Consider the following 15,731-nt stretch of genomic DNA (forward strand, 5'->3'; position numbering starts at 1 on the left):
TGGTTTTTTTTGGTAATTTTCTAGCAGAGTGTGATAAAACAGTATTTCCCATTGAAAAGTGTACATCAGGCCTGTCCAACGTGCAGCTCGCCAGATGTTGCTGAACTAGAACTCCAATGATTCCCTGGCTATCTATTTAATTGAAAGGATCATGGGAGTTGTTGTTCACCAACATGAGGGTGGCCTCAGATTGGACAGAGCTGGTGTACATAACCAAGACATGTAAGCTTACTTAAAATAAATCATATTCCTTTTAAACATATTTGTTCCTGAACCCATTTCTCTGTTTCTGTGTCATTACACTATGCAACATTGAGTGAATATTTTACTTTAAATTCAAACTGTCAGAGATAAGACCCACTACTGAACACACCAAGGTAAGAATTTTACTTTATTTAATATTCTGATCACACAAACATTTTGTAATAATTAAAGCACAATATAACCTCCCATTTTTATTTTAGCAGCAAACTGTTGCACTCTTTTTTTTTTCCTTTTTCTTTTTTTTATTATAGACAGTGGGTCTTTTTTATTTACAATGTGTGTGTGTTAAGTACAGCAGGAAAAGATCTTTGAAAGAAAAACTCTGGATATTACAGCCATTTATCTTAGCTGAAAAAAATACAAGTTAAATTTCTATATGCACTATGGGCTTTATCATATTTCTCTGTAGATTGTTTAGTTATATACACACCATACAAGAGAATATAACTCACAACATGTCCGTATATTGACAGTTAATAATACAAGATAAGAACAGAATAATTAAGAACAGGGTGATTTCTGAAATTTCTCAATAAAAAGTTACATTATCTTTTGCTTGTAAGTACAAAAAAACCTGCATTGTTTGACCACTGCTGTGTGGCGCATGTGGTCATGTTCAGAGACCGTAGCTACGCAATATTGACCAGCTTCAACAAGCCTTCAATCCCATGACATTCATGGGATCACACTATAGGCACCATTCTGGCAAAACCAAAATCAGGGGCAACCATGGTCTCCTGTATATGGAAAAGAAAGAAAAAAAACCAATCCTTTCTCCAGCTTTCTAATGCACTACAAAAAAACATGAGGTCACCAGAAAAAAGAAAAAAAAAAAAAAAATTCCCCTTCTTCAGAAAAAGATCTGTTTGGCATCTCCTGGGCTTTGCTCCATAGGGCAATATGGGCATTTTAATCTGAAAAATAAAATAAAAAGGTAAGCAACATGATTAAAACAATGTTAAATAATGCCTTAAAATCAACTAAATGTTATATGGGCAAGTGATGATATCTTAAATACCAAGGGTTTATTCACTAAACCAGGGATTGTGAATAGCTAACAGATTTCCAAATATTAGCTAGAGATGTGTGTGTGTGTATATATATATATATATATATATATATATATATATATACACACACACACACACACACACATACATACACACACACATACACTTGTATTCTGCACTGTTTGCTTGTTGTTTTTTCCCCTCTCTCCCCCTTCACGCTGATCTTCAGACAAGATATGTAGGACCCTCTGTGAGAATTGTGTCTATTTTCTATCAAACCTGTGTCTAATCTGCACTCATGTCGCTTTAAGCCCTGTATCACAACTCAACTTTAAATTTGATGTGTCGTTTTTGCTCAGAAATGCTTTAGACTTGAGAAAGGGAGGTTCTCCCGAAAGCTTGTCATTAAAAAAATTCTGTTAGTCCAATAAAAAAAATAAAACAGGTATTACAAGATATTAATTTGATATCAATTTAGAGAATTACGTACGTCTCTAATTTAAGGTGTCCCTGGATCCTCTACACCCTAACCACTGCTAGCAGAATCAGCTACAGAGTTTTCAGCAAAGGTTGCTATGCTAGGGCGAGCATTAAGGACTGCCTGTGCAAGGTCTTTTCTGCTCTCACTGGTCAGTCAAATCTTCAAAAAAGCGCAAGTCTATGCCAAAGATTTAAATGACAGGCGGGAGAATTATTTTAATATAGGTTTTTCCTCTCAATCTATACATTTGCTAGCAAATCTGTTAGCATAATGTATAGATGCAAAATGTAGCTTGCAGGCATGACGGGAACTTTTTAATCAACTGTAATGTGTGTTTTTTTTTGTGTTTTTTTTATGTTGCTTCCGATTTTATTATTTTACCAATAGCTGCTCAACCTAACTTGCCAGATGCTGTGAATCCTTTGTGTGAAGCTGCAGCAGAGGCAAGCAAGTTAGGCTGAGCAGACATTGGTCAGAAGGAAACAGTAGGAAAAACAAAAACACCATCAGGGTTATTCACTATAATGATTTCCAAATTGAAGGTCAGAGTAGCTTAAAGGACCACTATAGGCACCCAGACCACTTCAGCTCAATGAAGTGGTCTGGGTGCCAGGTCCATCTAGGGTTAACCCTGCAGCTGTAAACATAGCAGTTTAAGAGAAACTGCTATGTTTACATATGGGTTAATCCAGCCTCTATTGGCTGTCTCATTGACAGCCGCTAGAGGTGCTTCCGCGCTTCTCACTGTGATTTTCAGTGAGAAGACGCCAGCGTCCATTGGAAAGCATTGAGAATGCTTTCCTATGAACTGATTGAATACGTGTGCAGCTTTTGCCGCGCATGCGCATTCAGCCGATGACGTCCGAAGGAGGAGGAGAGTCCCCAGCGCCGAGAGAGCCTGGCACTGGAGAAAGTTAAGTGATTTAAACCCTTCTTCCCACTTCAGCCCGGCGGGAGGGGGGGGGGGGACCAATTAATACTATAGTGCCAGGAAAACAAGTTTGTTTTCCTGGCACTATAGTGGTCCTTTAATGGAAAGAAGTGACCTAAAATTTACAATTTCACGCTGGTGAATAACCCTGTACATATAATGAAAACAGCAAGTTTTTCTTAATGCAATACACTTTAATTAAAAAATAAATAAATAAATAAACTCAAACAAGAACTGAACTGTGAATAACAGTTGTCCTTTAAGACCCAAATGCACAATTTTGGGGTAACAGAAAGGGCATGAGAATTCTTAACGGCAAAAAAAAGAAAATCACCACAAGGAGGGAGTACAGATTCAATGCTTTCCTTAACTGTTAGAACTTATAGACTTATTCACTCATTTTGAGAATGTATAGTAAATCTCTGTGTACAGATCAATAATATGAAACCTTAACAGACCCCTGCTTACTCATTTAGAAGAGGAAAGGGGAACTATGTAGCAGATCTGCACCGTACAGCAGAGATATTTACACATTTGGGCTAAATCTATATGAATGATATGCCATGCTTTCTGTAACTCTCCCACAAAGCCATTCATATTATTGCTTCTTCCCATTAGTCTGAACAAACTTACTTGCTGCCATTGAACATTTTATTCAGAGCATCTCGGGATATAATGTGTCCACATACTAACTTCATGGGAGGGTTGTTATCTGTAGTTTGTTGACGAAGGATGGGACAGGCAAATATTGAATGATACCAGCATTTCTTACCAAGGTCCACTTCAATCTTCAAGTAACAAAACAAAAAAAAAAACATTTAGTATAGTTTACATACAAATAAACGGTCTTTAAAAGAAAGTAACCAAATAGTCAAACATTAAAATGGTTAAAATCCTTAGACATGAAATGGTTAAAGCCAAGACTAGACCAAACAAAACTAACGGCAGCACTGCCAAGGTTTATAAACAACACTTCCCTCTATGCTAGCCGAGCATCATGAGGAATAATAAGGGGCAGTGATGGCTCTGTTTGTGCAGAATAAAATAGAAAAACTGCACTAATGGCAAGTGTACGATTAAAGTGTGAAAGATCAGTTTAAAGGAACATTATAGGCACAAATGGGATATGTCCAGTCTTTTTTAGTAGCCACTTAGTCACAAACACTGGCCAAATTTGGCATACAAATTAGTTTTTTTGCATTTTTCACACACAAACAAATATTAACATTAACTTTGGCCAGTGTTTGGGACTAATGGCTACTAAGAACGACTGGACATACCCCATTTGCAATAACTTGGGTTGTCTACTATTGCAAATGGTATGCCATTATGGGGGTAAGTCTCATTCCTGGGCTACCATACGGTCTCAAAGGCAACGTAAACAATCTGGTGAATTTCAATGTGAAAAAAAAGTGAAAAATGTAATGAGCTATATTCGACCCTGTAACTTCCCAAAACACCATGAAACCTGTACACAGGGGGTACTGTTTAACACGTGCAACATCGCTGAATACAAACAGGTGTATTTTATTGCAGTAAGAGCAAACAGTATTATGACATTCAGAGTTAAAATGTCATTCAGAACAAAAAAAATAATTTTTAATTTCTTAAATTTCTCCCATATTTTTTATATTTTATTCATATTAAATTATGTTCCATAGCTAAATATTTGATGTTAAATGAAAGCCCTGTTTCCCCTGAATAAAATGATATATAATAAGTGTGGGTGCACATAATATGAAAGAGGTGAATTACGGTTGGACAGACATTTAGTCAAATTCCAGGTTTTGTTTACGTTTTATTTTGATCAAAACGTGTACATTTGGCTCAGTCCTTAAGGGGGTTAAACACCTGACTTATAACAGGGATTAGGTTACAGTACAAGCCTGCCACTACTCCAATGTATTCAATTTTTGTCACGTTCCATCCTAGCAATATATGGCATAGATGTTGGCTGGTTAAACCCCAGTAAGTTATTTTAACATAAGATTTTAGAGTGGCTTTGAATAAGTAAGAAGTGAGAGGTTAATCGATAGATCACGTTTTACTATTAGATTTGACAGTAAACTGCCTCAAAAAAAAAAAAAAAAACAACAACACACACGGTATGTATAAAAAACAAAAAAAGACAAACAGCAAATGTTTCCTTGTTTCACTGGCTGGATCAGAGACACCAGAAAAGTCAGTTTCCCCAAGCGGTAATGTTAGTTTGAAACAGAAGTTCAACACTTAAATGTTGTACATTCCCAGACGCTCTCAAATTGTTTTATTTTTCTCATCACACTGAATGCATGTCACCTACTTACTGGTAATTCGTCTTTCTGGTTCCATACACCAGTGCACTGCCTTTGTTCAATTACAGCCTTTATATTAATAAGGGCAGGAAGGGCCACACATCCGGCTGAAAAGCTAAAAAGTAATCACACACCATTAGTACAAGTTTGTAGTAAAATGTAATTCACACTTAGTAAAGAAATGTATCGCAAAGTATACAGTGCGGAGAACAAAAATAAAAATTGATTAGAAATCCTTGCACCAATAACACTACAATAAGCTATAATGATTATGGAGCTTGAGGGCCCCTTAAAAAAAGCGCTGATGCTTAAAAGAATGACTACAGCGTGCCCTGGCACCTTCCTAATGCAAGGAGTCAAGCTGTGTTAAAACAGTGTCACTCCCTTCATCCATCACATCAGTCAGCTCTGTCTAAACTAAGCCTGCCAGTGCAGGGTTGGCTTAGGAGACCTAACGGTAGCTCCTATACAAGAGCACCCGGCTCTCTGGTTCACTTTAAACTGAAAGAAAAAAAAAAAAAGTTTCAGAAATCCAACTACTCACAACACAAGACTACCACTGTCAGAGATAATTTACTAAAGTGACCTGATTAAATGTTAAAATCATTTCACAAACTGGAACCAAAATTGGCTTAATTCAGTATCACTGCATAAAATGATGAACACATGAAATGATAACCCAGCAAACAATTTTGTATTCCCATAGTAATGTTAAATCAGTGCATAGTTTATATTTGAATCAGTTACCTAACACTGAGAGGTGATTCTACAGAGAGACCAAGCAGAGCGCAAGCATCCCGGGTAAAGAGGTCACAGATGTCTGCCCACTGATTTGCGTCAAGAAGATGGACATACGGAGAGTTCTCAATACCCTGTCGCAGGTACACAAGACTGCCCATAAGCACCTGAATATCTAAAAGGGAGTAGAAAAATGCCAAATAAATGCAGAGCAGGACATTTAAAGCACCTGGATTAGAGCCATATAGAAACATAGAATGTGACGGCAGATAAGAACCGTTCGGCCCAAATAGTCTGCCCAATTTTCTAAACACTTTCATTAGTCTCTGGCCTTATCTTATAGCTAGGATAGCCTTATCCCTATGCCTATCCCACGCACGCTTAAACTCCTTCACTGTGTTAACCTCTACCACTTTAGCTGGAAGGCTATTCCATGCATCCACTATCCTCTCTGTAAAGTAATACTTTCTGATGTTTTTAAATCTCTGCTCCTCTAATTTAGGACGTTGTCCTCTTGTTGTGTGATATAGAAGGATGTTTAGAGGAATACTCCAGTGTTACAAATAAATATATGTTTTCATGTTCTGAAGTTTATTTAAATTGTAAAGCAGAAAGGCAATATTGAATACTCTCGGAGCGCCAAGTTGTTTTATACAGAATATGTAGGGGCAAAGCAGATATAGCCTGTATTTAATAACAGATGAATAATATACTATTTACAAAATTAATATATGTTCCAGCTGCAACACTTCAGTGTGTTCCCTTCACCACACAGTAAGAATAATCCAAAAAAATATATTACAAAGAAGTGGAGCGACGGCGATTGCATTACAGCGGATCAGCTCGCAATCTGGACTCCATATATCGAAATCTCGCCTGACTAACCTGCAGGAGACATCTCCCAGTGTGGGGAAGCGTGCTTGTGAGTCACGGGAATATATACCGTTGTACTCACCATCAACTCTAGTAAGCAGTTATCGGTTTACCATTTTTTCAATTCATTTTTTTGAGTGCTTTGTATTTTTTAATGTTTCATGTGAATAAATTGTTGTTTAATTATTACATTCATTAAGTATACAAAAAAATGCATGTGTTAAGTAGCACTATGTATAACGGTGTAATTTAAACACCACATATACAGATTTGCACTATCATTATTTTTAATTCTTTTTTATATGCAACATATGATTTTGAACGTGTGACTGCTACCCATTGAGTATAAGTATATTTATTCCTTCATTTCCTAATTTTGGTTGCATGTGGGAAGGGGCTGATCACCTAAATGTCGCTCCACTTCTTGTAATATATTTTTTTGTAAAGCAGAAAGCTTGAGTATTTTAGGAGTGTTCCTTTTATCACAGCCTTTTTGGGCCAGTAATTAGTACATCCAACTGATCCCTAGTTTGGCACTGCAGATGACTTCTCCTTATGCTCAACCAATCACTGATTGAGCATTACAGGAAAAACATTAACAAAAACATCTGGAATGCCAAGTTTATCCATGAATGGGATATCCTAAACTGAAGAGGAAAATTCACTAGGACCAAGTTCAACTGTTCAAAAAAGAAATCTGGGTGAAGTTCTACAAGCAATGGTTGGTTACACCCCCCCCCCCCCCCCCTCTCTCTTCATTTACGATATTTTTAAGGGCCCTGATCTATGTCTCCCAATTATAACTCTGAAACACAATGGAATAATTTTCTAACCACATAATAAAACTGTATTTCTTATGTTTAATAATGTGCAGGAAACAAAACTTCTAGATACTTTCTAGAAAAGAAAAAAAAAAGAAAAATACAAACACACATGGTGACCTGAGCGTGGAGAAACCTAAAGGGCAAGATATTGATGTTTCTCTAGACATTTGTCCGTTCTCAGAGTTCTTATATTCTCAGTTTTTGCTGCAAAGCATGGCACGTCAAATCACCAAGTAAACATCACCCCTTGCATTTTAAAATGAATACGGCAGGTACACCATCAATTATTGGCCTACTTACCTTTTTGATGATTTAAAGCAAAGGGCTGAAAGTTTTTGGCATATTGCAGTGCCTCCCTCTGGTTGGTGGTTCCACCCATCAATAAACTAATAAAGTATAATCTGTGCAATTTGAATTCCAACGAGCTGTTCTGAGCCATCAGCATTTCTCTGTTTGATACAGCCCACCTGTAGAAACAAAAATGAAATAAAAATATGGTTATGGGGGATTTGAGGAAAAGACATTCAAAATCACCTTCTATGGGTGCAAGATCTATGCCACGCATATTGTACAAGGTAGAAAATGCAGACCCAACTGTGCTCATTTCAATGTGAAGTGGAAGACTGATCAGAGGAAGATGGAATAAAGACTCCCATTGAAAATGAGATCCTTAATATTTCGAGAGCCTGCTGATGACCATGAAATACAGACACACCAACATTCAGAGATGTACTATGTACTATGATATAAAATAAAATGCACCATGGGACAGGGAAAGGGGGTGAAAAAAAACACCATGGGACAGGGAAAGGGGGTGAAAAAAAACACCATGGGACAGGGAAAGGGGGTGAAAAAAAACACCATGGGACAGGGAAAGGGGGTGAAAAAAAAACACCATGGGACAGGGAAAGGGGGTGAAAAAAAAACACCATGGGACAGGGAAAGGGGGTGAAAAAAAACACCATGGGACAGGGAAAGGGGGTGAAAAAAAACACCATGGGACAGGGAAAGGGGGTGAAAAAGACACCATGGGACAGGGAAAGGGGGTGAAAAAGACACCATGGGACAGGGAAAGGGGGTGAAAAAGACACCATGGGACAGGGAAAGGGGGTGAAAAAGACACCATGGGACAGGGAAAGGGGGTGAAAAAGACACCATGGGACAGGGAAAGGGGGTGAAAAAGACACCATGGGACAGGGAAAGGGGGTGAAAAAGACACCATGGGACAGGGAAAGGGGGTGAAAAAGACACCATGGGACAGGGAAAGGGGGTGAAAAAGACACCATGGGACAGGGAAAGGGGGTGAAAAAAACACCATGGGACAGGGAAAGGGGGTGAAAAAAACACCATGGGACAGGGAAAGGGGGTGAAAAAAACACCATGGGACAGGGAAAGGGGGTGAAAAAAACACCATGGGACAGGGAAAGGGGGTGAAAAAAACACCATGGGACAGGGGAGGGAGAAAGAGCGCTGGGGGGGGGGGGGGGGACATTAAGAGAAGAAACACAGAGGTACAGGGGAGGGAAGGGAAAAGGAACACTGGGGTAGGGGAGGACCGCTAAAAGATAAGAGAGAGAAACATTAAAGTGTAATGGGGGGGGGGGGGGGGCAGAGAGAGGGCGGCACCTACCGCGCCTATTTACACACACACACACAGTGCATCCACTACACAAACACTCACACACACTGCATTTACTAATCAAATACTCTCACTGCATCTACTGCACACATAAAATCTGACTGGCATGTATATTTTGTGCATTTACCACTTCATAAAAAAAGATCAGAACAAAAACACGGTAAATATACAGAATATTGGTAAGCTATCGGCCTGAAAGTTTACAGGTTATCGGCTCTAAAAAATTAAAATAAAAAATAAATCTATATCGGTCGATCCCTAGTGTGAACAGATACATCATTCACAAACATGGACAGTGAAGTGATATATTGTTTTGTGCAACGGTAGGTAAAGTGTCGCAGTGATAAAACACTCACTCTAGGGCTGGCCGCAGTACTCTGACTTTTAATGCCTCCAATATTCGGTTTAACTCAACAAATGGTTCTTTTTGGCTCGAGTCTATAGAAAGGCCAGCTTCCTAAACAAAGTAAAAACACAACAAAGAAGGAAAATGAAATTAATATTAGAGAAAAACAAAAAAGAAAACGGACATTAATAAAACGTGAATTGTAAGCTAATATGAACTAAGAATGCTAGCTGCATGCTGGATGTACAAACAGAATCACTATATTTATAGTTTATGCTAAAAACATAAAAAGTGGGGGAGAGGGGACAATAAGATCTAGGAAAATATCGAAAGTAATGTCAAAATAATAAAACTACAGGAAAAGTTAAGGGAGGAAATAAACACGAATATAACACTCCAGGTTACAGCCAGCAAGTTTATATCTCTGTACTTTAGCCCTAATTCTAAAAACATTTTGAAGTGAATGATGGGTAGTGACCTTTGTGGTGTGTACCTGGCAGAGCTCTTCAGCCACGTCCAGCATCCCCTGCCGGAAGAAGTGCTCTACCATCACCTCATTGAGAAGCCGTTGACTGTCTGTCTGCCAGCAGCCATCAATCCCCACACTGCTGATATCCGCATCAAAATTCTGCAATACACAACCACCATTTTAGTGGGATAGGCAATGTCTGCTGCTACAGGAGCTGTGGATTTCTATTCATGCTAAACCAGCAGCTCCTGACAAAACTGACTACTCAGGCAGGCAAAGATGTATTCATTAGTACATAGGGGCACACCAGACTCGAAATAGGCGATTCTATACATAAAGTAAGGCTGCCTACTCTCTAAACTACAGATACTAAATCATTCTACAACTGCACATCAATAATCCTTAAAAAGAAAAAGTATTACTTAAGCCAAATGAAGAATAAAAATAGATGGGTGAAAATTAGTCAATCCCTATAGCATCCAGTATACATATGGCCATTCAGGGAGAGGGAGAGAGAAAATACACACTAGTCTGCTTACAAATGTTACCTTTTAGGATTTGTGACATGAGGCATACATTTATTCTTATTCTTTATGTGACTTGAAGTAATAACACAAGGATTATTGGCGAGGAACTGTAAAATTAATAAGGCATAGATGGATTTCCTGGCACAGATATTAGGGGATCCAGTCTCATCTTGCAATACGGTTTTTGTGGAAATATCACACATCATGCAGCATGGGATTTGAAAACATGATCGGCCTATTAAAACTAAATACATTCATTTTTCTACTTTTTAATGCAAAAAGAAACACTGTGATAAAATAGGACATATAATACATGGCAGCTATTACTATTGCAACCAGGGTTTTATTTTATTTGAATACAGAAATCGCAAATCCTGAAATAGAAAATCATAGCAATGTAAGGAGGATAGTAGCGGATTTATTGTAGTAAAATATAGGGATATAACAGAGAGAGTGAATTAGGGAGGTTAGTCAGACAAATATCTTTAAAAGAGCAACAACTCCAAAATAATTTGCATTTGACTTTAATCCACTAAACAATGGAACCCCAACATTTTGACCAACATGGTGATTGTCAAGCCGAGAAAAAACAAAACAAAAAAACAATAAAAGAGGCAGCAACTCTAAAGGCATTTTAACACTTTAATCCATCATATAAGATGACCTTGGCTTTGGAGTTTTACTTGAATTTCAGAGTGTGATATAATAAATGTTCTGGAGCAGAAAGTTGGAGAGATCAAATGCTGTAACAGATTACTAAGAGGACCAATAATTACTAAGCATCCATACCTTATCAATGGCTTTCCCCACCCGGGATACACTGCTGTGAATGTCTTTATGATCTGAAGCCAGTTTCTGTACAGTGTCTTTTATCCTTTTACAGCATTGTGTGAGCACAAGAGATAATGTTCCAGACAGCTCCCCATCTTGATCTAGAGAAAGGACAAGAATAAGGAAAACTATCAATACAAAGAGGAAAAAATAAGTTGATTTGTAATATAAGTCTGTATGTTATATGTTCTCTGTTAGATAGTAACATTGTACAATAAAAGGGAATACATTGATTTCCTATGGGGAGGCTCGAATGCATGTGCAGGATTAAGTCAATGATCTTGCCCTCTTTTGGCAATGGTCCAATCCAATGCTTCAGATAAAGGAGAGAGTGTCGCGCATGGCTCTAAACTACCCCATAGGAAAGTACTCCTATCTGCCACTATAGGTGTATTTAAACAAAAACTGTTTAAATTGACTTGGACACAGCACCCAGGCATTTTATTGAGGTTATGTTATCTGAGTGACTTAGTGGTACGTTAATGAATTTAAAGCATGATAAAGGCGAGCACACTATATATTATTAAATATCCCAGTAAATGACAGATCACCTTTAATCCTATAAAATAATTACTTGCCTTTGGATGGAGATTTTTCTCCTTCAAAATTTTGCAGTCAAACAGCATTTTATTACTGGGATTGATTGCTCAACTACTGTATATTGCCAATTACAGGAACTGTAGTGGTTCTGGTATCTATAGCCTGTCCCTGCAGGCTGAGCAATGCCTTTCCAGAGAAAGAAAAAAAAAACATTTTTTTTACATTAACGCCTAGAGGTGCTTCCTGCGTGCACAGACGTTCAGCTGAATTGAGTCATGCACGATAGCTTCCCAATTGCATGCGCGATAACAAGTTTAATAAGCTCAAACAAGGGGGCGGGACCAGCCGTGACTGGACCCGAGCGGCAATGGAAAAAGGTGAGTAAATCACCTTTTTAACTGGGTGTAAGGTGTGCGGGGACTAAACTGTTATAAAGACCTCCTATTGTGTCAGGAATACACTTTTATATTCCCGACACTAGTGTTCCTTTAACCCCTTAAGGACACATGACATGTGTGACATGTCATGATTCCCTTTTATTCCAGAAGTTTGGTCCTTAAGGGGTTAAGGAGTTAAAAAATGTTAAAAAGATAAAAATGTAGAACATCCAATGGTTGACCCAGAATTTGCCTGAACATGATAAAAAGTGCAGCATCTGAAAGACAACCAGATACATAGGAAGTGCTTGCTCAGCATCCAAAGATAAGGAAACATTGCTTCACAATACTACTAACTTCTTTTTTTTTTCATTTTTGGAAATGTTTAGAAATTGTGGACAACAGGGAAAAAAAATTACAGTAAAATTGACGGCATGATCTTTTATAAAATGATGCAACAAAATGACATGAAAACAAAACAAAAACTACACACAAAGAGCTACTTTGATACATTTTACTCTGATGTCTTCCAGTGCAAAGGTATGATGTTTATAGAATTTTAGCCAATAGGTCTTATCACTTGCTATCAGTGCCCTTGAAGGTTGAGAGCCACAGTACACATGAGCTGGCTTGCAAAAAGTTAGTTATCACTGAGCTACCACATCCCTGACCCTTCAACCAAATAACACCACTTTGTTAGCTAAAAGTTCTGTATTTATGAAACTGTATTCCCTCATCAGAGTTCTCATAGTAAATAAAAAGCCAGGAGTAAAGGAGACCCTGAAATAAAGTTAAACGTACAAAGTGTTCACATTACTGACTAGGAACACCTCTAGTGGCAGTCACTCACACGGCCCCTAGAAGTGCTTCCTACACCTCTCCTGCAGTGTTAGTGTCTATAGTGTCAGTAATATGTTTGTATTCTTGACCTTATATTATTCCTTTAAGCTTGAAAGGAACACTGTAGTGTAATCTGTATTCGTAATGCTACAGCCCTGATGCTCCTTGTCATTTTGGTCTCCCCCGTATAGAAGTAAAAAAAAAATGTAAAACAAATTACCCACCTTTTCTCCAGTACAGAATCTCCCTCGACGCCGTCGCGGACTCCTCCTCGATAGATGAAATCCTTCAGTTGTGCCAATCCAATGCTCCTCATATCTCACATAGGAGCACTGGGCACTAATGTGTGGCATTCACCGTGTTGCGCATACGATTCTGCCACAGATAATCACTGAATAGAATTCTATGGCTGACCGTGACGTCACGGTAAGAGAACTGGGTAGTAAGTTTCCCGGCTCTAAAACCCGGAGGACTTGGAGGCGTGGCTTGAAGATGCGATTTATAGCACTCTAGTGTCCTACAGGGTTTTGGAGGTTAGGGGGAGTGGGAGAAGGGGGACACTGACACCTTCACAAGCATAAAGTTGCTAAAAGTGCCTACAGTGTCCATTTAAAGAAAAAGCTACCAACTTTAAAAAGAATACAAAAATAAAGTATTCCAAAAACAGGATGTAGATCCGGATCTGACAAGTAACTGGATTTCAGGAATATGTCTAATTGCCTTTAATTAACCTTGTGCAATGCAATAGGTTCATTAGCATGAAAATCCATCTTTTCATCCCTGACTAATACTTTTCTATGCATTGTTATTGAAATACTCATGATAACTGTATAGGAATTTCACTGAAATTCCAACCAAGTCAAGAGATATACTGAGAGAAAGTAGTATTCAGTATGTGTCAAGTGTCAATGTCAATACCCCTCAGCCATCGCTATTGAGAATGCTTTCCTATGAGACTGGCTGAATGCGCGCGCGGCTCTTGCCGCGCATGCGCATTCAGCCGATGACAGGGAAAGAAGGAGGAGAGTTCCCCGCGCCGAGGGAGCCCGGCGCTAGAAAAAAGGTAAGGATTAACCCCTTCTTCTCCATCCAGCCTGGCGGGAGGGGGACCCTGAGGGTGGGGGCACCCTCAGGGCACTATATGCCAGGAAAACAAGTATGTTTTCCTGGCACTATAGTGATCCTTTAACTCCTAAATGGCAGAGAATTGAACAGCGAGACTGCAGGGACATGATCTATACACCAAAACTGCTTCATTAAGTTGTTTTGATGCCCATAGTATCCCTTTAACAATGCTTAATCGCACACTTTCATCCTTGTATAACACAAACCCTTGCACAATACATATGGATTTCCAGTTTATCTGAAATCGCCATAAAAGTTAAATGGTGAGCATGCTATATGAACTATTACCTACTAGAATGCTTTTTAAAACAGAAAACACCAACAAAAATAACTACAGAATGCTGCAGTGGTTATGGTGCCAGAAGTGCCCTGCAGTCCTCCAATGGAGGTAGTACAAGTTACCTGGGGTTTGCCAGGTGCCAATAACCTCCTCTCTGACCTGAGCTAGCCTAGCGGTGCAAGGCTTAACTCACTCATCATCTGACACTCCGCAATTACGCTGGCTCTGCAAAGCAGGATTTAGCCCCAGAAAGACATTGGAAGCTCTGTGTTGGAGGAGGTGACCAGCACCCAACCAGACACAGGCAAGTTGTGAAACTGTTGGCAAATGGTTTGACTACTTACATGGGCACTGTAGTTTGCCGGGTGCCAATCACCTCCTCTCTGACCTCAGCTAGCCCAGCGGTCATGGTGATTGGAGTGACCCTTTACTATAGTCTTTAAATTTCAAATAGAAGGCCAAAGTAGCCGCACTGGTAGCAAAGCTCAGAGGCGTAGATGGTGAGTGCACCAGGCAGCCCTTTTTTGGAGGCAGCTCTGGAGAATGCCTGGCCAAGACCTGTGTATCACGTAAAAGTACAGCCCAAATGATGATATTAGTACAAGGTAATCATTAGTACAAGGTAATCAGGGGGTCACCTTAGCGGGACAGGCCAGAAGGGCACAACGTCCAAATAACAGGCTGGAGAATACAGTGCTCCTTTTCTGAAGCTCACTTCATTTAGTATGGCAGAGCTCTGCCAGCACCTCTTTCCGGTCCAGCGGCTCTGGAGCATGCAGCAGGCATATGAATCACGTCCTATGCCTGCTCCCTGTATTCCTCACAGAGTGGCGGCAGCTTTGTGATGATGCCGGCTGGGAGGGGCCGCAAACTCACAGACTGTCCCGGACATCAAAAGCTCTAGCTATGCCACTGAGCTACCCTAAATGTATCTACTCTTTGCCCCGGCTTTATCTTGTCTGAACTAGATTATGTTGTCATTTGGAAAGACTTAAAAGCATATGTTGTCATTTGGAAAGACTTAAAAGCAGCTCTGTCACGGTCTAGAGTTTTTGCATAATTTGCGGAGATCGTGACAGCTCTGCTAGCAGTGCAGTGGCCATTGGGGTGCAGGGGGAAGGCCAGTTTTACGTACATGAACTTGTCACAAGCGCACATGGTACCATCTTCTTCCTGCCGGGAGCAGACGTCAGTGTAATACTCTTGCATATAACAATGACGTCTATGGAGACATTGGGATACTCCATAGAATCTTTTTTCCCCCACACTAGTGACAGCTGAGGACTTGGCAAAATGATGCTCCACCTTTTATCAAGTGTAGGAAAAATATTAAGACAAAGTA

General features: G+C 39.4%; 1 protein-coding gene across 2 annotated transcripts in view; it reads right to left on the reverse strand.

Moving 5' to 3' along the window:
- Positions 1–378: 378 nt before the first annotated feature.
- The window catches only part of RMND5A (required for meiotic nuclear division 5 homolog A), a 33,991-nt gene continuing 18,638 nt past the window's right edge, over positions 379–15,731 (reverse strand). Inside the window, exons 2-9 of one of the 2 annotated variants that reach the window (XM_063459826.1) lie at positions 11,186–11,328; positions 9,879–10,028; positions 9,411–9,511; positions 7,716–7,882; positions 5,728–5,893; positions 4,993–5,095; positions 3,320–3,474; positions 379–1,178 (exon numbers count right to left, since the gene is read on the reverse strand). In XM_063459826.1, the coding sequence (XP_063315896.1) occupies positions 1,115–1,178; positions 3,320–3,474; positions 4,993–5,095; positions 5,728–5,893; positions 7,716–7,882; positions 9,411–9,511; positions 9,879–10,028; positions 11,186–11,328 (1,049 nt within the window). In that variant the 3' untranslated portion in view covers positions 379–1,114. The remainder of the gene's footprint in view (positions 1,179–3,319; positions 3,475–4,992; positions 5,096–5,727; positions 5,894–7,715; positions 7,883–9,410; positions 9,512–9,878; positions 10,029–11,185; positions 11,329–15,731) is intronic. The other variant, XM_063459825.1, reaches the window with a different exon arrangement.

The sequence above is a fragment of the Pelobates fuscus genome, chromosome 6 (assembly GCF_036172605.1).
Source record: "Pelobates fuscus isolate aPelFus1 chromosome 6, aPelFus1.pri, whole genome shotgun sequence".
In the NCBI taxonomy this organism is placed as follows: Eukaryota; Metazoa; Chordata; class Amphibia; order Anura; family Pelobatidae; genus Pelobates; species Pelobates fuscus.